Genomic DNA, 23019 nt, shown 5'->3' with positions numbered 1-23019 from the left:
TTACCTTTGCCATCAGCAAAGATTAGCCCTCCACTCCCCATTTGTTTTGTATAAATAAAATTAATTAACAAAAATTATAATTTTCTGCACGCATTGATAGAATCCCATTGTTTGTATACATATTTCAGGAGGGTGATTCTATCACCAATACCTCTACACTTCCCTATCTGTTTATTTGGGTACTGATATACTCTTCTTTCTTAATATACAATAAACACTGAGTTGGACATTCCACTATGAAGTTGCAGCCCTACACTACCTCTCTGAGAAGACTCATCGCTACCATAGCATTGATGAAGTAGTTCTGGGACACGTTTACAGAGCCATAGTAGGACGGACCATAGGACATTATAGGCAAACAACCACAACCCCCACGGTTGATGCTAGTAGCCCTTGCTTGCTCTGTGGCCCCCCGAAAGGGGTCTGATAATATACCTTTTAAGGCCTAGGCTGGCGAAAGCAGCGCGCATGCGCTGCTCTCGTCATATGAGAGCTTCTTGGAATCAATACAGATTCCAAAGCTCTCTGAGGCGAAATTGAAGGCCCGCCCATCTTCCTCATTCGCTGGCATTATCTTCTATGCAAAACACTGGCTTCTGATTGTAAAGGAGGCTTCTAGTCCCTCCTTGTTGCCGCCTTGTCTCCTTTTGGCCCCACCCACTGGGATTTGATCTTTTACTGGCGGCATGATACTGTGGCCTTTAATTACTGGGTAAGCACTATTTGTTTCCCCTTCCCTCTGTCTCTCTCCCTGAGAAGACCCTTCCCAATGTCTCTCTCAGAGACGCAGCTGCTTGCTCGTTTCAGTTTCGAGTTTTGCTAGGCAATTTTTTCCCGTTCCTCTCCAACCCCCCCCCCCCCCTTCCGATGCCTTCTTGCTTGCCCGTCGCCCCCACCCTTCCTGTTTGTGCATTCAAATGCTTGTTTTAATTCGGGAGTGCGCCTCAGACTCAAGGCACGTGGATTGTGCTGCTGTGCATTCTCACACTCAGCAAGATGACTGGTACTGCAAATGACAGCGAGTCACGGGGATCTCTTTGTATATATTTTATTGGTATTTGTATAGCGCTCGCCCCCCCATGCGATGCACAAAGGCTTAGAGTTGTGATGCTTTAGCTATTTGATGAAAGTGTATCAGTTTCAAGATTCGTCTCGGCATCAAAGATAAAGTCAACATGTGAGGGACATGCGCCTACCAATGCCAGGGAGGAGTAGGCTGACTGAAGTTCGCTTGGGGGGAAGGCAGACACTGAGCACTTACCGTGCTGGGCACAACGTGGGTTCTATAGGACCAGGGGTGAAAAGTCCTTGCCAATGAATTTCAAACCCCAATCACCTAGAAGCAGAACTCCATCAAACAGTAAACTGAAAAACTGTGGACCGGAGTACAGCCCAGAGGAATTACCAGTTTCTGAGGTTCATTCAGGCATTCCACCGATCGCTTCTATCTCGACGCAGGCCATGAGTTTTTTCATTAGGGGACGTTCAGTGATTGGCAAACTCTGAGAGCATTGCCAATGTTCATAATTTAGCGGCCTTGCGCCAGTATTAGGTGCTTGTTTCTGTACTGGTGCATAAAGTTGTTTTCAGACGTGCATGTTACTCCTCTAGGCACTTGGGTTTGGTGGGTGGTACTATGCAAGTATTTTCACTTACTCGCCGGGACTGGGCACGCCAAAGCCTGACGTCTGCCTGTTGCTGCAGCCCTCATTACAGACACCACTAGCCGTGTTGACTAGCAGACACAAACCCTCGAAGGAACTTCTTCAGACTATCCGCCTTCCCCCTCCCTTACATATGGCAGTGCATCTTTTTTACGTTTCAGATGAAGGATTCCTGATGGTAAAACAAGGAAGTCTGCCTCACCGTGATCTGCTAGAATCGAGGTGAGCGCGCACTCGGGGTGCTGCCAGTGCGGGGAATTTGCGCTCATTCGTCGGGCCAGACTTAATTTTCTAATTGGAATGTGACTGAGTACAAGCAACAGAAATGACGAAAAGGTAGAAAGAAGGATTAAGAGGAAACTGTGACAGAAGGAGAAAACAGAGATGAAAAAACTGATAAGGGATAGATAGAAAGAGAGAGGAAGTGTAGAGTGGTGGTTGTAGGAGGATGGATATCGGACTATGGTTACCCCAGAATGTTTGCCTTGTGTTTAGCTGGTTTTCGACTTAGTTGGCCTGGGATCCTGCTAATCAGGACCCCAGGCTATCTGCTCTCACTGTAAAATGGACTTTATGTACTCTAGGTACATCTCCAATTGGTATTTGGGTCACCTTATCAGCCCCTGTATAGTGTGCCATAGGCACCCAGGGCATAGGTGCATCCAAAGCCTACCATGGGCTGCAGCATATCTTTTGCCACCCCTGGCTGGCCTTCCAATTTGACACAACTGGCTGATCACTCAGCTGGGGCAAGGTGGTGTAATCACCCCTTGCTTAGATATAGTATTCCTGTATCTACCTTTACATATAGACACATATGCACCTATAAGTCACTCCTATGGCAGGCCTTAACAATCCTGAAGGCAGAGTGCTTGGTTTTATGTGAGATGGTGCTCTAGCATGAGCTGAGCCATCTGCAGCTTTCGGAACCATCTCCTTATAGCTGTTCTATGATATAGCCATACCATATACTCTTAAGTGCATTATAATCCTTGCGGTTATTGCTAACTTTGGTTTGGCTTTATCAAAACATGTTGTGTAAGGTGTCATACACTTTGGAATACTACCCCCTCGCTAGTTCTGGCGACGGGGGTAGCATTCCACCCTTCTAGAGGGAGAAGACATGTTACTTTCCTTAAAACGCGGTTAAAATCAACCAGAGCCCCAGCATCACAAAATGGATGCTGCTGCCACAGACACAAGTCTGACCTCCTGCTGCTGGGAGCCCTTCCAGCACGGGAGGCTTGGACAAAAGGTTTCCTGTCACAGGGAGGTGCTAGCACCACCCCAGACAGGAGATAGTGGATTGAGGCAGGGAGGGATGAAAGAAACGAGACATGCCTGGGGCGCACAAGGTGCCCCATGCATAGGCCAGTTCAAACCGGTGCTGGGGCACGCCAGCCCCAGCTCTGGCGCGAAACTGGACAAAGGGAAAGGGGTGTAACCACCCCCTTCCCTGGTCCCACCCATAGGAGGGACCTAGCAGGTAATCCAGCCCCTTGATTTGGAATAAAGGTAGGAGCTGCGTCCTAAGACATCAGATTATCCTGACTGAAACTTTGAAACAGAACTCTGGACCTTCTACCATCTACTTTACAAGAAGATACTGAAGAATCTCCCTTGTGGCCAAGGAGTGGCCATCCTGCGCAAGCAGGCCCCATCAAGCACTTAACGACTTGCTTTGTCCGACGCTCCCGCCGGAGCCCGACCACAGAGCCTGACAAGACCCGGACTTCCAGACTTCCTTCAGCCCGATCCACAGCCACAGCAAAGCTGAGACCCATGGAGGCGACGTGTAACGTGGGACCGGCCATCTTGAAAAGACTGCGAGACGCTTCCTGTGCAGCACCCGAGGCACCCTCGAAGCTGTGCATTGGGGATGGAGAAGCCCCAGCCCCGAGCATCAACTGCACCGACGATCACCCATCCACACTCACCGAGTGCTGCGTGGGGCCCTTCTGCATTTTCCTGCTCGACGCGTCTGTCCGGTCACTTGCCCGTTGGCTAGTGGCCTCTGTGACGACGAAACCCGAAATCTACACTGCTGGTCTGGTTGCTCCAGACTGGCCCTTGCTTCCCTGCGAAGGAGAAGCCCCTCAGTCCTTGCTGGCCTGAGTAAGAAGCCCTATTCAGATCCTGCGTGGGTTGCATTTGCCAAGGCTTGTTGACTCCAATCCGGAAGCCGACACCGCCGACAGTGAGAGCCTTCGTGGGACAGTCCGTGCCCAACTCCTGGTCATCGTCGATGCCTCCTGGTCCACGTGGCAGCAGAGACAAGCTTCGCGACAACCACCTGATTGCGCCAGACATCGCCTGGTTCCTTCCTGGTACCACTCTGGTCACTGGCTAGTGACCCAGACTCTGTCCCTCTGCTTTCAGGTACTCTACATCCCCGATCCGCTCTTGGATCCAACCGGACTCTTCTATCCTGGTCGCCTGCAGCATCTTTTCTCCAAGGCTCCATAGAACTCCACGACAAAACCCGACACACTTTGACACCTATGCACCCGCTTCCTGTGGGTGAGGTAACACAAGTATCACGATGCTCCTGTAGAGATTTACATCCCTAGTGTCTTAGGTTAAAGTGGTTACGTTCTAGTCCAGTCGGAAGACTTCCAAATCTGCAACTTTCTAACTTTTACGCACCATTGACTTCTATTGGTGCACGCGTGTGCAATTAGACACTGCACCCGCATCCTGTGGGCCTCCCACGTCCTAACTGCTGTTAGTCCAGTGTAGCCCCAGCGATTCCCAAGGCCCTAGGCCCTACCATTGTTCGTGACGTGGTTCTTATACCACTATTTTAATAAATGGTTTTACGGGCCACCAGGGCCTATCCATAATTGTGCAGCTTATTGTATGTTATTAAGTTCTTTTGTTTAAAGCTTGTGCTTCTGCCCTCATAAAGAGTACAGAGAATTATTCTAGTAATAAATACATATATTTTTATAATATATAACTTGTGTGGTGTCCTTTCATTTGATATTAAAAGGATTGCATATGGTAAAACAGCTGGCTTCACATGCCCTCTTGAGTTTAGACTAAGACTGCTTTTGTTCATGCTACCCCTAGGATAGCTGGTCTATAGGTTGACTTACGACCAATCACCATAAGGGTTGTTTGGACTGGTGCAAGGTGCTCACTAGAATAGTGAACATCACATACTAGGCCAACTTCTCACAGTGGTAGAGGCAGGAGGAGGTGGGATCAAGATTAGGCAACCTTGATATTTGGTATTGTGGTATTCGACTGTGCTGGTGGTGTCCTAGGAAAATCTGCCTATCTACAATTAAGCACTGGTGCTGTTAACATGGAAAGGCAGATCTGTTGGCTGCCTGCAAAAAAAAAATCAAAAACTGTTCAAAACAGCCCATGACTGTAGAATGGGGCATTCATTACTGGGTCACGACAGGCCACCGTGCTCAGAAGGAGACACCCTGTCCATCAGTCTCCCAGGAAACGCCAGAGTGGCAGAATGGTTAGTCCAGTACCTTGCCCCAAGGTGATGGCTGTTCCCCTCATCTTTACAACATTGCCAGCTTCTGGAGGGCACATATATGATATCTTAATTGTCATGCTTCTAAGATACAAGCCTTTGGCAGAAGAAAGGACAGCCAGTCTGCTTTACTTTAAACAGTAGGCTCTGTCTACAAAACTCCAGTGGGGCAACAAGGTGCCACCTAAGAAGGGGCTCCTGGGCTGTTTAAATGCTGTATTACTAAGTGAGATGGAATAGCCCCGGACGCCTTCAAGAAACTCTGTCTGGAACCTCAACCCAACAAAAAACAGACGAAATTGGCCCAGGATTAGTAAGATCTAAGAAACATGCATCCCAATGGCAACTGAAAGTTAGTAATACATTGGAAACAGGTCCTTAGTCATCACTGCACCCCGGCCACATTAGCATGTTCAATGGGACTCCTAATGGAATTTTGTCAGTCTAAGAGTGTGGATGAGTGGTACAGGTACCCTCTGGCACACAGTAAGATCAAATGGCACCTCCTTCCCCAAATGTTCTCCTCTGGTTTGCACATGTGTGTTTGAACATTTTTTTTGTTTGTTTATTTTTCATTTTACAAACAAAAAAATACAGTGCAGCTGTCAAATGTGTATACAATCATCGTCCCCATAGTACATCAGGTTTCAACTTGTCATAAAGCATAGAGCAGCACAAAAGAGATTGACATATATGGAAACAATCAAGGGTCCCATACAGTTTCCTCCCATCAATTCAGCCCTTCAATATTTACTTCTCCATCCACAGAGCGTGCCAACATATATGCGGTATACAGGCCCTACACATCCCGGGGTCTAGATGCCCTCGGTAACTCCTCAGCATAACAGGTGAGCTGATCCCGACAGTAAGCAAGGTCGCGCAACCATTGCTTCAGCAAGGGTGCCGGCCTACCATCCCAACATAAAGCGACTCTGCGCTTGGCCAGCTGCAGAGAGAGCACCACCAGTTTACGAACTCCAGCCGGCAGACGAGAGACCACACCCAACAAGCACACTCTTACATATTTTATGATTTGCACCTCCGTCATTTCAGTTAATGCTGTCGTCACTTCATCCCAGAAGGCATACATTTTTGGGCAGTCTCAAGCCAAATGGAAAAAATCGGCGTTATCCCCACCACATCTTTTACAACAATGCGAGTCCCTCAGACCATATTTATGTAGTTGCGCAGAGGTGTAGTACATTTGGTGAAGATATTTATAATGGAGAAGTTTAAAATTGCCATTCACTGCAAAACTCTCAGTCATTCCACAACTTTCTTCCCACTCCTCATCCGTTAACGGCTGTGCTAAAAATGTATCCCATTTGGCCCTGGAGTTGTTTGGTGCCGCTCCTTCATCCAGGTGTGTTTGAACAGTTAACTGTATTTTCCCAATTCCCTTTGGAGAATCCACTTCCACTATTAAATATGGGTGTGACCCTTTCCATTTCTCACTCTGCACACGGCTTTAACAGTAGTTTCACATGTATATACTACGTGGGACCTCCCCATAGAAACATTTATAAACAAGCATTGAAAATGCAATAGGTCTCGCCTTTGATTAACACCATCGGTGCAGCGCATTTTCCCGCTGTGCGCTGAAGTTTTAAAAAACCCGCGGTTCATGACGAGCTGAGCTCGTCATGAGCGTCAAAGGGGTTAAGTTAAAGCCATTTGCTTTGCTAATGGTATTGTATAGCAAAGCAAATGGTTTTAACTTAATGAATGGCGAAACCTATTGCATTTTTAATGCTTGTTTGTTACAGATGGAGAAAAAAAGTGTGGTCTATTAAACTATTTGCAAGAGAGATTTTTTAAAGTGCACATCCAGGACTGAAATAGTAATAAATGAAAGTTTCTCTCAAACATGATGGTCACGGAAAAGAAGGCACAGTGATGAAAGGTAGCTGCTCAGGGTCACACCGATTAGTCAAGCTGGGATTAAAACCAGGTTTTCTGATTGCACAATATGCACTCGAGCCACTGGATGGGTATCGGATTCTTTCCAACTTCTGCCCTGATGAATATTTAATTAGTGACCCAGGAGGCAAGTCAATTGGTTTATGCCTCCTAAGTAAAGCCTTTCTTGTTATAACAGATACAACAACATTATGGTCAATTAAACCATGTACAAGAGAGGTGTTTGTACAGTGCACATCCTGAAGTGAATTATTTCAAGGTGCTCTCAAATGTGATGATTACAGAAAAGGAAACACAAGGAAGAAAAGCAATTGTCCAGCGTCTCGCAGTTTGGTCAATCTGGAAAACCAGCTGGGATTGAAACCTGGTTGTTTGAGTCAGGCGACAGCCACTTAATTAGTTTTTGTCCTGGGCGTCACAAAAGGTCTGACTAGTCAGGCCTTATCCCTCCATGCACAGAATGGTAATGCCCTAGGAGGGGGTTATAGGGTGAGGGCATCTACACTCATGAGAAGCGTTTTGAAGAGGAGCCTCCCCACCGCCTCCAACTGGAACCAGATTTACTACATTGAGGTATGACTAGAAAAACACTTAGCAATACTATTGCAGGGTTATTATACCAGATGACTGTGCCATCAGGATCACCATTCCACACCCCTGGTGTTCCCTTTTAAAGCCATGGACCTTCAAAAGACTCCTCAAGACCTGGCTTTTCGAGCAGTAGCAGCACTTTCCACCCCCCTAGCGCCTTGAGACCCTCACGGGTAAGTAGTGCGCTTTACAAATGATTTGATTGATGGAAATGGCACCTCAGGCCACTGTGTTTTAATTAATATCAACCAAGACTGCAAATCCCAGAGTGCAATAGATTAGAATGAAAGCGCCAGACCTTGGTGTCCCAGGTCAGGCAGACGAGTGTTCTGGCCATTAAGCTCACACCCAGACGGGACTACCCTGTTCACAAAAGTATGCCTGGTGCTGGTGCTGCTTTAAAGGGGCTAGTACTAAGTGTCGGCAATTCTCAGTGTTCCCTCCTTGAGTACCAGAACTTCTCTTTCTGCTAGGAGAGTAACGCTACTCTGAGTGGCAACTGGGCTCAGGCTCTGAGGTATGAGTACTGTAGTGCAGGTACATGCAGCCCTCAAGTGCTGCTGAAAACTAGGCTTAACGATTGAAGTGTGTCTATGAGCCTCTCTGACTGTCCATAGTCAGAGTATTGTGGTGCTAGGTTGCTGCTGCAGCCTTACATTCTAATTGGGAGTGAATCAGTAATGTGGAGATGAGGTCTAACGGCAAAAGGCGCCCAACATTCAAACTGTCACGCTTTCAGTTGCAGTGTAAGGCTGTAGCTCCATTGAGTGTTAGAATACACTACTATTGTCTGTCAGAGCCCCTGATGCCCTTCGGGCAAGTTTGAGTCATATGTGGAGTGTGTAATTGGTACTTGTTTTCTAGTTTTATATAGTGTGAAGTTAACCCAACAACATTAAAGCGCTCTACATGAAAGCATACTTTTTTGTTTTTAAGGCATGAAGTTGTGCTTCATTTGTGAAATAATAGGTGTCGGGGCCCTTGTCAGGACCACTGCAGCTTGCACCACCCATTGCCCCTGCAGTGCTGCAAGTGACAATTCCTACATAACTAATAAACAACACACTCCTACAAGTGTGACAATTCAGTCTTTTCCATGCACACAACACTACCCGGATGGCTTGGAGGACAGGTATTAGTCCTTTTTAATGTATATTGAATTAATAAACGACTGTTGTATTGGTTATTTCTAAACTAGACAGACAGCGCCACCATATGGCAGACTGCCATGCGTGCCAGTGTTGACTGCCATGCAGATAACCGGAAATAAACCACCAGCACAAATTAAAACTGGCATGGGGAGGTCGAATCCCAGTGTCGAATCAACTTCCTCTGATTCTGGGCAAATCACTTATTCTATTCGTGACATAAAAAAATCCCAAAAAAGTATGCTTCAAGTGTACAATTTCTGTTACTCTTGTTAACGGCTTTAATGCCGCTGGGCCAAGTTTGTGCTATAGAAAGCTGCAAAAAAACACAAAGTATGTGTTGCATGTGTATGCAGAACTTGACCGAAGATCACTAAAGAGCTTTAAAGGGTATATAAAAAATGCTGACTTACATAGCCACGCTAGCACAGCAAATGCTATCCGTTATATCATAAATCACGGACAACGGTCAGTCCGTGTAAAATAAAAGACAGATGACCACCCTAGCCAAGCTACTTAACTCAAAACATGCCGAGGTTTCCGGATATAGAACGTAGTGCAAATGCTACTTCCTCCGTCAGAAATAGTAGCCTATTACTTGTTGATTGACAGCAAAAGCTCCGCCTTCTGTGAGGGTGCTGACCGGAAAAGGCGGGGCCGCAACCTGGTTATTGACAGTCACTTGGCTCTGTCGTCACGTTGCTTGGAAACCATGCAAACGACGCAGGAAGAGCAAAAGAAGTAGACAGGTAAGGGAGAAAGAAAGGGGCGGAGGGGCGTGGGCCTCACGGGTGGGGGTCCGCCGTGTTATCTTTAAGAAACAGATGGAGGGTACAGCTATGACTATGGAAGGGAGCAATGGAAGGGGTCACGAGTATTAGAGACAGCTAAACGGAACTGATCCTTTTCCGAAAATGAACAAGTCACCCGAAGATTTTTTGTCTATCTTCTTCCGGAAAACTAGCGGATTTTTTTCCATATATAATGAAGAGGCGCTTTAAAAATATATATATATATATATATATGGCACGTTCAATTGAATTACATAAAATTATCAAGGGAGTTCAAATTCAAACCTGTTACACCTAGGTTAGATACAGATGGGAGTGTAGCCCTTGTGTTAGCGAACTTTGGGGTGCCATATCGCTCCATGTCTAGAGGACACGACTAACGCCTCTGATGTCTTGCTGGAGTATGTAATATAAAAGATTCATAGACATTTCTCCAGCAGTTACATTTTTATAACCTGCTGTCAATTGTATCGTAATTCCTTTAGATAACGCTTACTACCTCTAACCAGGCGTTGAGGTGATCTTCGACGAGCAGACGCTCCTCTGGAACCCAAGGCGAGTGATTAAGCCCGTGGTTATAGTTGGTCACAAAAGAATAACCAGAAAATTATAATACCCCCACTCTGAACCAAACCTCTAATGACAGCAAGTGAGCAAAGCAAGTAGTCCCAGCCCTTCCTAGAAAACTTCCCTTCAGCTTTACAACCATCGGATCATTCATCCACCCACTAATCCACCGGTCCTGTCACCTTTCCATCATTCATCTGTTCTTTCATTATTTCAACAATCCTTTAACTTTCCATCCAAGTTCAAGTTCAAGAAACTTTATTCGATTGAATTTACAATCATAAAAGTACATTGTAGAAAAATATATACAACGATTTATAAAAAGTTTCTGTGAAAGCAGAATTGACTAAGTAGTAAAATAAGCATTAGATCAATCTTAAAAAGTCGACTATGCAATGGTACCTTAAATAACAGTAAGAAAAGAGTTATATGCACAGAGACAGAAGAAAAAATTTTCTATACAGAAGCTGCTATCTGGGAACGAATTTTCATGCATGTCTTTAAAAAGCAAGCCACTGATTTGGCAACGAAAGGGGCATCTAAACGCTGTAGTGCCAAGAGAGCAGGTCTACATCTTCTCAGTCCTATTTGTCTTAGCAGTGGGACCAACCAACGTTTACGTGGGGTCTCGTAAAAAGTACAAAATAAAATTACATGCAATGTAGACTGAGAGGAACAATTGTCGCAAGGACATTTACTCAATTCACGGGACCAGTCAGAAGGCTCAGGGAACGAGACAAGACGATAAAATGAGTCGAAACGAAATCTAGTTAAAACATACCTATCGTAGTTTGACAGGTAAAAAGACAGGTAGGGTTGAATGCCATACGAGGATTGAATCATCACTAAGTGTGTGGCTGTCTGTTTGCCAATTTCAGAACACATGCGTAGATCTCTTAGATGGGACACACATAAGTTCTTTAGAGACTTTCTGGATATGGCCTTTAGTGAGTCAGGATTGGTAAAAAACAATGACCTATTCAAATCATTCAAAAAGTTAAAAACATAGAATAGCCAGGGAATCTTTTTCCAGTGGGTCAGTGACAGGCAGTCTGTTATTAGCGACCGAGTGAGGAAACACTGCTCCTTAGTCCATATACGGTGCCAGAGGAGGATCGGCTGGTACCTAGTGGTGTCAGAAAGAAAGTCCCAGCCGAGCTCTATGTGGCTACCATAATTGGAAGCGCTGCGGGGGAGAGCTAAAACATATTTCAGAAAATCATTTTCGATTACTTGAAGCTCGGTGGTAGGAGCATAGCCCCATACACCTGCTCCATAGGTCGCCACACTCAAACATTTGGCTTGATAGATTTTCAAAATCACAGCCGGAGCGGGCTTGCCTAGCTTTCTTGAAAAAGAGGTCAGCGCAGATGTAGTGCGCTGAAACTGCAGTTTCTTACTGGCAATGGCAGGTTTCCAAGACATATGGTCATCAATAAGGATTCCTAAATATGGATAGTACCTAGCAGTTTCCAACCTAATATTCTCAATGTAAAGGGGTTTGCACTTCTGGGTTTTCTTGCCAATATGCATTACGAAAGTCTTGGATTTATTTACTTTTAAGCCAAGAGAAAGCATAAATTGGCAATACTTGTCCAGTTGTAGCCGGAGCTGATTGGGTGTCCTCGCTAAAATGACAGAGTCGTCAGCATATAATAATGCAGGGATTGGACGGGTACTTATGCAAGGGAGGTCCTTATTGCCTGCCAACATCGCTTGTTCCAGTCCATTTGTATAAATATTAAATAAAAATGGAGCAAGGACGCACCCCTGCCTGACGCCTTTTGTAATGCTGAATGAGTCCGATAGCTCTCCATTGGTGCCATATCTCACTCGTGCTTTGGCACCCGAGAAGAGCTCGCGGAGAAATTTCAGAATTGAAGGATCTACTCCCAAGTTTCTCAGAATCTCCCACAGCTTAGAGTGGATTACGCAGTCGAATGCGGAACTTAAGTCCACATAGACCAGGTAAAGGTTACCGCCTTTGGCACAGACATATTTACCCAAAAGTAGTGATAGATTAAGAGCCTGTTCTACAGTACCCAATCCCTCTTGGAACCCGAACTGAAGGTCGGTAATGATCTTATTCTCCTTTGCCCAATCCTGGAGACGTTCCAGGATGAGTTTCCCAGCGACCTTGCCCAGCGAATCCAAGAGGGAAATTGGTCTATAGCAGGCTGGGTTATCGCGGTCTCCCTTTTTAAAAATGGGGAGAAGCACGGAGGTAGACCAAGAATCAATTAGGCCGACCTGGGAAGCTGCAGACATGACTTGCACGACTACTGGGGACCATAATTCTGGATTATTCACGAAAATGTCGAGTGGGACTCCATCTGGACCAGGAGCTTTCCCGGTCTTTGAGGAAGTCAATGCTGCGTTCACCTCCCCTAAATTGAAGTGAAGGTCGATGGGATAGATATTATCACTGGTGGAAGCTACTTCCCCATATCTTGCGGCCTCAGTCATTAGAAGGGGATCCCCGAAGATCTGAGAATAATGAGTTACCCATTTTTCTGCGGGAACTGCCACATCTAGATGGGAAAAAGCAGTGGCATCCGCTAAAAAAGGGGACTTGACTGTTCGCCAAAATAGTGTGCTGTCCTTAGACATTGTACTCTTGTGTAATTGGGCCCAGAGATTGTTTTTTATTTCCCGTTTTCGGGCTTTTAGGGCCAACTTATATTGTCTTCTTAGTAGGGTAATTAAGGCCGTATCCCTATCTTGGCTATGGAGAGCTCGTTTTAATGCGCTAAGGGCTTTACGGCAGTGGGAATCAAACCACCCCCGGGTATCTCTGTCATGCTTCTTATGCTGGCGGGTAAGCTCCTGCCGTATGATTTCTAGAATCTTAACGAAACTAGACAGGATCAACTGGGGGGATGAGGTCACCTCTAGAACGTTGTATATTAAGGGAAGGGATTGTTGGATAATCCTACCGGTGACCTCGTTGGGGTTGATTTTCGACCATTTTATTGTATAGCCATTAATTTTACCCATCTCTAGGGATTGCTGAGTTAAAAGACTGGGCTTAAAATGAGATAAAGGAACAGTATTAAATATGATGGTGATACTGTTGGGGTAGTGGTCACTGGAGGGATCTGAACCAGTTATAAAGTTTTTTAGTCTATTACCTAGAGTTTGCGAGCACAGGATATAGTCGATGGTAGACGACAATCCTCTTCCGTGAAAGGTTGACTTGAAATCAACGGCAGGATGCACTAATTCGTTCGCAAATTCAAGTTCTAATGAGAATAGACAATTATTTAGAGCAGACCCTATACTGGAGTGTGCAAAGTGGGTGATGGGGAAATCATGCTCATTTTGGAGGCCGCAAATACCTTTGTTGTAATTACTACATAGATAAGCATTAAAATCACCGCCCCACACAATATAACATGGTATCTGCGAATTTTTGGCTTTCTGATCGTGCAGAAATGAAGTAATTTCAGTAAGGGACTTTACACAGTCAGGAGGTGTTAAATTATTATACATGTTGATAAATTAATAGATGGAACTTTTATCGGGGACTAACTTAAGAACTTGGAAAGTTGAGGACACTGGGTATACTTCAGTGATAGTAAATGAAATATGATTAGAGATATAAATAGCGAGACCACCCTTGGGTCTTCCATGTGCAGATGGACTAGCAGACATATGGAACGTTTTAAAACCCTGGATGTGAATCGGCTCAATAGCCCAGGTTTCCTGGAGGCAAACTATGTTGTGCCTAATAACCAAGTCCGTCCAAGACGGGAGATGTATCTTGGATCTAAGGCCCGCTACGTTCCAATAGATGACTGGGAAATCCCAAGTTGACAGAGGAGTGGGAATTGTGGGCGATAGATTGACAGAGGGTAGTGGATCACAGGACTGAGGGGATAGGATAAGGGAGGAGGGGGTGATTTTTACATCCATCTTTCCATCCTTTCGCCTTCTATTAATCCATCCATATACCCTTCCTGCCTTTGTTCTGTTCACTCTTTCCTCTTACATATCCTTCCTTTCTTATTTTCTTTATTTCAATTTCTTCCTTCTCCGCTTCTTCGTTTCAAGTTTCTATTTTTCTCACATGATTATTCTTTCTTACCTTCCCTTTCTCTGAATGCTGTTGGCGTCTCTCTATCCTCATTATTTCTTCTGTCCCCTACATTAAACTCGGTTCTTTAACCTCCACCTCTCAGCCCTGACCTACCATTATCTCAGACCATTTTATGAGCTTTTGTTTGCAGCCCTGCAGGCTGAAGAGACCACTATAAAGGGAATCACTTTTAGTTGGAGGCAGATTATCAGGCCATCCGGTGCCATGACTACTCCCATTTTAGCTGCCAAAGTGGGCAGAGGGGAGGTCACAACCCTACTGGTTGGTTATTGGCGTTAGTCTTGTGCTTTATGCATGCACTCCAGGTTGTTTATGGTAGATTTAATGGATAGGAGTTAGATGTGAACATTAGTGGGAGCTATATAAGCCCATGCAAAAGGTAAGTGGGAGGAATAGACAGACTAAAGATGATGTATTGTTGGGTTGCATGGATATGGTTTCAAAGGATGAGCAGTGGTGATCTATGATAAGATGTGTGGTTTAATTGTAGAAGTACATTAAAAGAGAATAAGGTAGTTTGGGATGCCAATTAGAGTAGGCTATGACCTGAGAGGGGAGGCATGCAGAGGATTGACAGTAAGGAGAGGATCATTTGAAAGAAAAAGGAAGAGGAAACAATTAAAAGATTTAAGTCACGGCCGGTTTTTCATGCAGGGTTTTAGGAATATAGTGTGACAGGCCCTTTTAAGCTAGCATGTAGCAGTGATGTACTCAATCATCTGGACCAGTGGTAGGGACTCCTACAGGTGCCCACGGGGCAGAGGTCATGTCCGGACTCTCCGGAGCAACTAGAGGTAAACCAGATGGCGCTTGGCAAGACTTTTTACAGACAGCACCATCTCAGTTTGCACATTGTGTATAGTAAACCTGCTGCTTCCTGGGGGTTGAAGTCCACAAGCCTATGATGCATACTAGTTGCCTGCCTGTGTAGGACTTCGACCCTCCAAGGGCCTTCCATAGCTCGTTATGTTGGCGGGTTATGGAGGGTGAAGTGCAGCTACATGTGTTGTCTTTCACCTTCTAAAATAGAGCAGCGGTGTGCATGAAACTGGGCCACCTTTCAAAACCAGATTGAGCTGGCCCAGTCATAGAGGGTGCAGCCGGTCACTCTCACTGGGCTTCTGTAGTTCTACAACTCAACTGTGTAGCAAAATGCTGGCTCGACATCCAGAGTTGTTCTTGGTCTAGCCAAACACATTAGGAACATACAATTTATAAATGCATTATAGGCTTGACTTAATTGGTAAACAATGCTGTGAAAGTCTGTACCTTCACACATGGATATGAATTACACAAACATGAATGTTTTTTGTTCCCTAGACTTTGTTCTTCAGATTCAATACAGAGCTAACCCCTTTAAATTTATGGAGCAAACAGGAGCTATATAAACTTCATACTGCCAATGTGTAACATGAGAGCAACCTTCCCTTCAGGCCTTGTGCTATGATCTTATAATTTATTTTCAGGATTATTTATTGCCTCTAATCAGGTGTCCTTCAGAAATAGTACCCTGTGTTATGTCAGGAAAGTCCAGTGAAATTAACACGTAAATGGAGTGCTTCACTCTCCTTCTACGTATTTTTTTATTCAATCGATATCACAGCTTCATGTTGTTTCTTGGAGTACTTGATAACAATGTTGAGATTGGCCTCACCTGGTTTGCCCAAGTTTTTTATTAGACATGATCTCATTTTCTGACAGGTGTGTAGTGATACGTATTGTATACTTAGCCAGTCACTTTTATCGAACACATTTAGGTAATTTCCTTATATGTTTACTAGTGCATTTTCACCAATAAGGACCAATTATTATTATTTTTTTAAGTTATACGGTGTCAAGCAATATTCTACTCTAGAGGGACTCATTTTATTGTCTTTTGTTGAATGAAGGATTGAGTTAACAACTGCAAGGATCTAAACATTTTTGTGCCCCATTTTTTTCTCAGGTGAAAACCTTCAAAACTCCCGGGGAAGGGCAGTCATCGTAAGTAGACCCTGCCTTTTTGTATTATTTCCTGATTGGCCCTCACAAAATGCCAGGAAAACGCGTAACTTCTTGCTCATATTTGCTGAAAATTAAGCTGTAAAATACCCTAGTTAGCCTAAAAAAGCATTCTCTGTGTGAGAAGTCACTGCCTTTTCTTGCACATATCCTGGTGCGCTCACTCGTTCAGAGCCATTCACAAGGTATCTAAAAGTGTACTATTTCCTTCCTACTGTGGCATGCATGCAGTTCTCCTTCTGCCTATACAGCTATTCTCTGTACAGTTGTGTCAATAAAGTTATGCACTCTTTTGTACCTGCTGTGTTTGCATGCCTCCATTACTCCTGACTGACCATTCATCTTCTAATTACAAAATTATATAAATCCTCTTAATAATCCCACTGTACCTCTGACCTGAGATCAGAGTTGTGTCTTTTGGGTGTCAGAGCTCAGGCTTGGCTTTGAGACAGAGTTCAAGACTTCCCATTTCAGGAGTAGACCTTAAGAAAGGATATTGAATGGTAGGGCTCTGGCTGGGCGTTGACTTGCAGACCAGAGTAGATGTGAAATGGCAGATCTCAGGATGGGCGTTGAATGGCATATGTCAGACTGGCCGAGGAATTGCAAACCTCAGAACTAGACATTCAATGGCAGATTATTGCCGCGGGCAGGTTACTGAAGGGAGACATCAGGCTGGGAGTTGAATGGTAAACCTCCGAGCATGGGGTCGAAAAGCAGATTTCAGGTTGGGAATTGAATTGTAGACTTAGAGATGGGTATTAAATGATAGACCCGAGGCGAGGCTTTGATAAATATACCTCATGGCTGGGCTTTAAATGGTGGACATCGGGGTAGGCGTTGAAAAGCAGACTTCAGGGCATTGACGGGCATTGAATGACAAACATCAGACCGGTCACTGAATGGCATACCTTGTGCTGCGCACTGAAGGCAGACCTCAGATTTGCCATTGAATGGTACACCTCACACTAGGCTTTGAATCACAAGACTTGGGGCTGGGCATTAAATGACAGACCCGAGGCGCACTGTTAAATGACAAGCCTTGAGCTGTGCATTCAACGGTAAACCTCAAACCTGGTGTTGTTGAATAACAGTCTCTAGGCTGGGTAGCTCTTTAATTTCAAACGTCACTGCTGGGAATTTGGGTGACAGAACTCAACGCTGTGTGCTGAATGACAGATTTAATGGCCAGATATTGAGTGTCGGGGCACAGACTAGACTTTGTATGGCTGACCTTGGTGCTGGGCATTTAATGAATGACAGACCTCATAATACAGGGCAGGAAACTGAGTGGCAGAGCTCAACGTAGGGCCATTAAGTGGAATAGCACATGTCTGGCTGTGGCGTGGCAGGCATATGGGCTTAGTCACTGGGTGCCGTAGCACAGAGTTGGGCTAATGAATGAAAGGGTGTTGATCTGATTCTTGAGTGTTAGGGCTCAGGGTTGACCATTGGTTAGCACAGTTGATGACTGAGTCTTTCAGAGGCAGCGCTAAGAGCGGAACCGCTTCATGGCAGAGCTTAAGGCACTCCAGCCCTAAGCTCTTATATTATAAATGCTCTTATTATAAAAGCTCAGTTTGGATTATTCAGTAACAGTCAATGGCAGAGCCCAGGCCTGTAAGTTGTGTGCCTGAGTTTAGGGCTGGAGATTTGGTGGTAGAATTTAGATCTAGCTGTTGAGGGGCAGAAGTCAAAGTTGCACTACTGACTAACAGTGTTCAGAAATGGATGAGGAAGCTTAAGTATAAGTATTAACTCACTGATGTCAGGGCTGGACTTTGAACAGCATTGCTAAAGAGTGAATACTTCAGACAGCTCATGTTCGGTATGGAAGAGCTCAGAGTCTGACACTGGACTGCAGAAGTCAGAGTTGGGGATTCAGTAGGACAGCTTTGGACTGGATGCAAATAGAACAACTCCTGACATTGCCATTGGGTTTCACATTTCAGGTCTGAACTCCTTCCTGTCATATCTTAGAGCTAGAGGGTGGCAGAAGGTAGGACTGAGCTAGTGTTGTCAAATCAAAGAACTTGGCTGCTAAATATCAATGAGCTCTGAAGGTTGGATGTTTGCAAGGGAGGGGATAATTTCAGTGCTCGGACACTCAGTGCTAGATTGAGCAGCAGTGCTAATGACTTTGCTTATAGTTGGATGGCACTGCTCATAGCTTAACACTTGAATGGGAGGGATCATGGGTGGGGTTGTATTGCGGGACTCAGGGCTGGATCCTTGGGGGTATGTGTGTGTGTGTGAGATCAGTGCTGGACCATGGGTGGCAGAATTCAAGGATCACATTCAATGGCAGGTCTAGGATAGGAACTGCAGATAAGAAAGTATCATGGCTGGTGGTTCAGTAGGAGTGCACAAGGCTGGGTCCATTGAGGCATAATTTCAGTGCTGTGTCATTGGCTGGCAAAATGCAGCCATCAGACCTGAGAAGCAAAGCTGAGAGACCAGTTCTTGAACTGGCAGAGCTTAAGGTTGTGAGGCAAGCTTCAGCGAGGGACATGTGGTTGGCTTTGCGAACGGCTGGACTTTGGAGACAATAATCATAGAAGTGTAGTTCACTTTATAACCCATTCTATGACATTGTCCCTTTTGATACTTGCAGACGCAGTCATGCCCAAGAAGGGGAAGAAGTCGGGGAAGCTGGCTCAGATGAGCGAGGAGGAGCGGCTACTCTATATGCAGCAGAAGCTGCTGGCTGAAGAGGAACAGAGCAAAAAGAAGGAGGACATGCTCATGCAGTTCCTCAAGGTAGGTGGGATGGAATGTACCAAGTCTGGGTATAACTAGGGCTTCTGGAATTGTGCAGCAGCTGTATTTTATGGTTTAAGTCCCTTTTATTCATTTAATTAATAATACATCCATTCACCTACAACCAACAGACGAAGAGATACATTGGGAGTAGGGGACAAAATGGGGATGGGGAAGGGAGGGGAAGAGAGGTATTTTGGTGAGGAGGGTAGATAAACTTAAAGCAGTCAAACCAAGGGGTGGGAGGGAGCTCTGTCTCAAATGTGTCGTCTTCCTCTCAGTTGTCGAGTTGCAGATGTGGATTGCTCTGGGCACAGGGTTCAAGTTTACCATCCCGTAGTGTGGTGGTCGTTTCTGTCCTCATCTTGTAAGAGTCGAAGGATTTGGAGATATGTCAGGCAAGAAAGTTCATGGAAATGGCGACAGCGGAAACAAATTCAAGGACCCCACATTTTGTCAAATTGTGGCAGTTTGAGATCTATATACGCTGTGCTTTACTCCGTTCCTACAATGTCCCACAGTTTGTGTATCCAGTCAGGAATGCATTTGGTGCCCCATCTGGACATAATAACTAGTTTGTTTGTACAGAGTGTTGTCACAATTGCTTTCCCTATATCGGAGTGCAGTAGGTATGTAAATGCATTGGTAGCCGTAGAAGGGCATCGCTTGAGAATATCTGGGTCGAAGATCTCATTGACGTCCCTTATCACTGCTTTCCAATATCCTTTAAGTTTAGGGCAGTGCCACAGGAGGTGGGTCAGTGTTCCCATTTGACGACAGTTAAACCCGCAGAAGAGGTTGGAACTGCTTACTTTCCATTTTGCAACCCATGCAGAGGTTTAGTATCAATAATGTGTTACTTTAAGAATCGCTTCTTTTCCTGCTGCACTGAATGAGGATATATGCACTCTATGAAGGATGTCCGTCTATTGTTTAGAGTGAAGAAACGATCCATCTCCTCCTCCCATCTCATTTGGGATAGAGATTTACTGGTACCAGGAGCTCTATTTAGGAATACGTATAAGTTGGAAATCAGGACCTTATTGCTACTTCTAGTTAATAACCATTTTCCAAATTTTGTAAGTGTTCTGCTGGCCGAGGGGCGGTTTGAGGGTTGGGTGACCCAATGTTTAATGGTGTTGTATCTCCAGCGTTCCCCAGGTGAGATACAATATCTGTTCTGTATTTGGGGGGAGTCTATAAGACCTGTGTAGTCGATGAGGCCATCAATCTTTTTACAGTTAGAGTCTAGCCATATGGGAAATGCTTTAGCAGTCATGGCCGGAGAAATGCTGGATTACCAATAATTGAGGGGAGGGGGCAAATGCTGGTTGATAGACCCTTCAAGAGCATGACCCTGTCCCATGTGTCCATCGTGGCCTTTGTAATAGAAGAGACATAGACCAGGGAGGTATGGTGTTTTTCGAGAACCCCCAGAACTTTCCAGATATTAATGTCAGCAATGACCTGGTCTAAGAAACATCAGTGTTGTTCTGTGATTGGCCTTTTCCATTCTGCCATTTGGAAAAGTTGAGATACCAATAGTAGTGGGTGAGGTGTGGAATGCCTAGCCCCCCCACCCACTGGTAGGTAAGCCCTCTTTCTAGCCGTGCGGTTCTTCTTGCCCTCCCCAAATATAGTACTCTCTCATTTGTTGAAGCTTACCAGCAATGCGGTGTAGTGTAGTTCCTATTATCCCAATAGGCTCTGCGCATTGGAATAATACCTTCAATAGTATAGGCCTAGACCAGACGTTAACTAGGTCTACTACTGTCGATATTAGACTTAAAGTTTTGGGTTTGCCAGCTAGCTCAGAGTTCACTAGACACTTTCTCGAATGTTCAGGAAGGAATTAACTTCCCTGATTAGACAAGAAGGGATTTAGTTTCTGACAACCATAGAACATGACAACTTTGCTCTCCCCTAATCAAGAGTGTATCTCAAGAGTCGTGTGAACAAAAGGCAATTTATTTTACTCAGTCAGTACGTGCATTCTTAGTCTCATCAGATTGTAGAGAAAAGGAAGAGACGGGCGTGTTCAATAAAAGATGTTATTTATTGATCAGTCTCTTTTCTCGTACAAGAGAAATGGATCGATATTATTGCAATACTTATCGTTAAGTAAAGTGCATACATTAAAAGCAGAAGTATAAAATAATACTGTAAAAACATTGATATGGTTTCTAAGCCATATGAAGGTTTAAAATGAATAAAATATATTACATACACATATACATTTGACTAATCGTACTCAACTGGTGTTTCTAGCTACGCCTACCCCGTGTACCTGACCTAAGCCTAATACGTGGGCGGGAGTAGAAAGTTACAGTTTAAGTTAAGTTTGTTTTTGCCAAGTGACTGACTAAAGAATTCTCTGTGAGGGGTTATTCAGTTCTGTACCTGGAAGTTAGGATGAATGAGGGATGGTATCTCTCTCTCTGCTCTCGATATTCCAGGCTGCCTGCGAGGGCTACCCGGAAACGCCGGTGTTGGATTTCTCGGCAGGAGAAAGCAGCGCGTCTCGTTCTCAGCGCGTCAGGAAGGCGGGGCTGCGCCAGCGGGGTCTGCTCTGCTCTGGGCTTCGGCAAGTATGGCTGCTCCGTCTCGTCACCACCGCGTGTGTTTGCATAGGGCAATATCGGTAATATTTATACCTTTAAGGTGCCGAGATTGACGTAAGGACGGACATAGATACGTCAATAAGGATGTCATACGACCAGGTCGTTAGCACATTCTTTTGCTGAATTCTTGGTGAAATCAAAACAATGGCCGCAGGGGTTTTTCCCAGGTTGTCATAGGTTTGATTTGTTATGAGAACTCCGTATGCCTTATCAGGGGCTGGAGGAATATTGCTTGTCTAATTAGATCGCAAGCGTTATGACCTAATCAGATAACACGTTCCTGTGCCGTAGTGTGGCTTCGTCAGATAACGGTATCTGCATCATGGGGGTTTGCTGCCTCATGGGCTGACTGCTAGTTAACTTGTTGGTTTGTCAACCAGAATAGGGTCAGGAATAGGGGGATCGATTCAGAACCTATAGGAATACATCACACCCACTCCACGCTAACTATGGTCATATTTACTAATCTATGCATAGTAAAACATAGTACAATATATTTATAGAGTATTGTGTATACCTTACCACCCCAAAATACATATATGCATTTTGAAATTTTCAAATATACGGAAGAAATGCAGTCATATGTATAGTATGAACTCAAGCTGTAGAATAATGCTAAAGTAATAACGCATTTGTATACAATAATGCTATTTGGTATATGAGATTTACACATGAAATGGCTCTTAATACAGAAAAAAGTTCGAGACCACTTCATCACAGAATATAATACAATGAACATACCAGCGGGCAGCTAATGTCTATAAGATGTCTAAAAATAGAAATCTTAGTTCTCTAGGAATAGTCTCTTACTTTAAGCAGAAGATAAGTGTCCCGAAAAATTGTAAAAAATAATTCGGGGCTGCTGAAAAAATTGCTCTCCGTGAACTGGAGGGAAAGCTGTTCATGTGACTGTGTTATTAAAGTTGAAGGCCAAATTCAGGGAACGCCGTGTACGAGCTTGCTCAAAAGTCTCTATTTCTGCTCTGGTGAGAACATCATATCATTTAGACTCTCGAAAAAGTTGTCAACAGCTTCCTGGGAGAGTTCCACTAACTCGGAAATAGGTGTAACCATGCATTCGTGCGCATGATTGTCTCCATTGACATTCCGATTTGGATTGCTGACAGAAGGTCGTACCTGATCGATGCTGCTTTCATCTTGTACTTCACTACCCCTTAATCGTAGTGGTGAAGCTTCCACGAATGCCGTCATCAGGATTGGTAGCCTTTGAGGGCAGCACAAAGCATGAGCCTTGATCGGACTCAACAATGTTTCTGCATCCATTGGCGCATCCGATTGTAGTGTCAGACAGGTGTCTAACACGCATTCTTCTCCGCATAGCAGGCACCTTAATACAGGTA

At 44.7% G+C, this 23019-nt stretch overlaps 1 protein-coding gene across 2 annotated transcripts in view; it reads left to right on the top strand.

Moving 5' to 3' along the window:
- Positions 1–9515: 9515 nt before the first annotated feature.
- The window catches only part of DRC2 (dynein regulatory complex subunit 2), a 100925-nt gene continuing 87421 nt past the window's right edge, over positions 9516–23019 (top strand). Inside the window, exons 1-3 of one of the 2 annotated variants that reach the window (XM_078685864.1) lie at positions 9516–9568; positions 16222–16259; positions 18892–19037. In XM_078685864.1, coding sequence (XP_078541990.1) covers positions 18900–19037 — 138 coding nt within the window. In that variant the 5' untranslated portion in view covers positions 9516–9568; positions 16222–16259; positions 18892–18899. Of the gene's footprint in view, positions 9569–12126; positions 12146–16221; positions 16260–18891; positions 19038–23019 lie in introns of those variants that run through there. The other variant, XM_078685859.1, reaches the window with a different exon arrangement.

Source organism: Lissotriton helveticus, chromosome 1_1, assembly GCF_964261635.1.
Source record: "Lissotriton helveticus chromosome 1_1, aLisHel1.1, whole genome shotgun sequence".
NCBI lineage: Eukaryota > Metazoa > Chordata > Amphibia > Caudata > Salamandridae > Lissotriton > Lissotriton helveticus.
The sequence above is the reverse complement of the archived record's forward strand: the minus strand, read 5'-3'. Positions and strand labels throughout refer to the sequence as shown.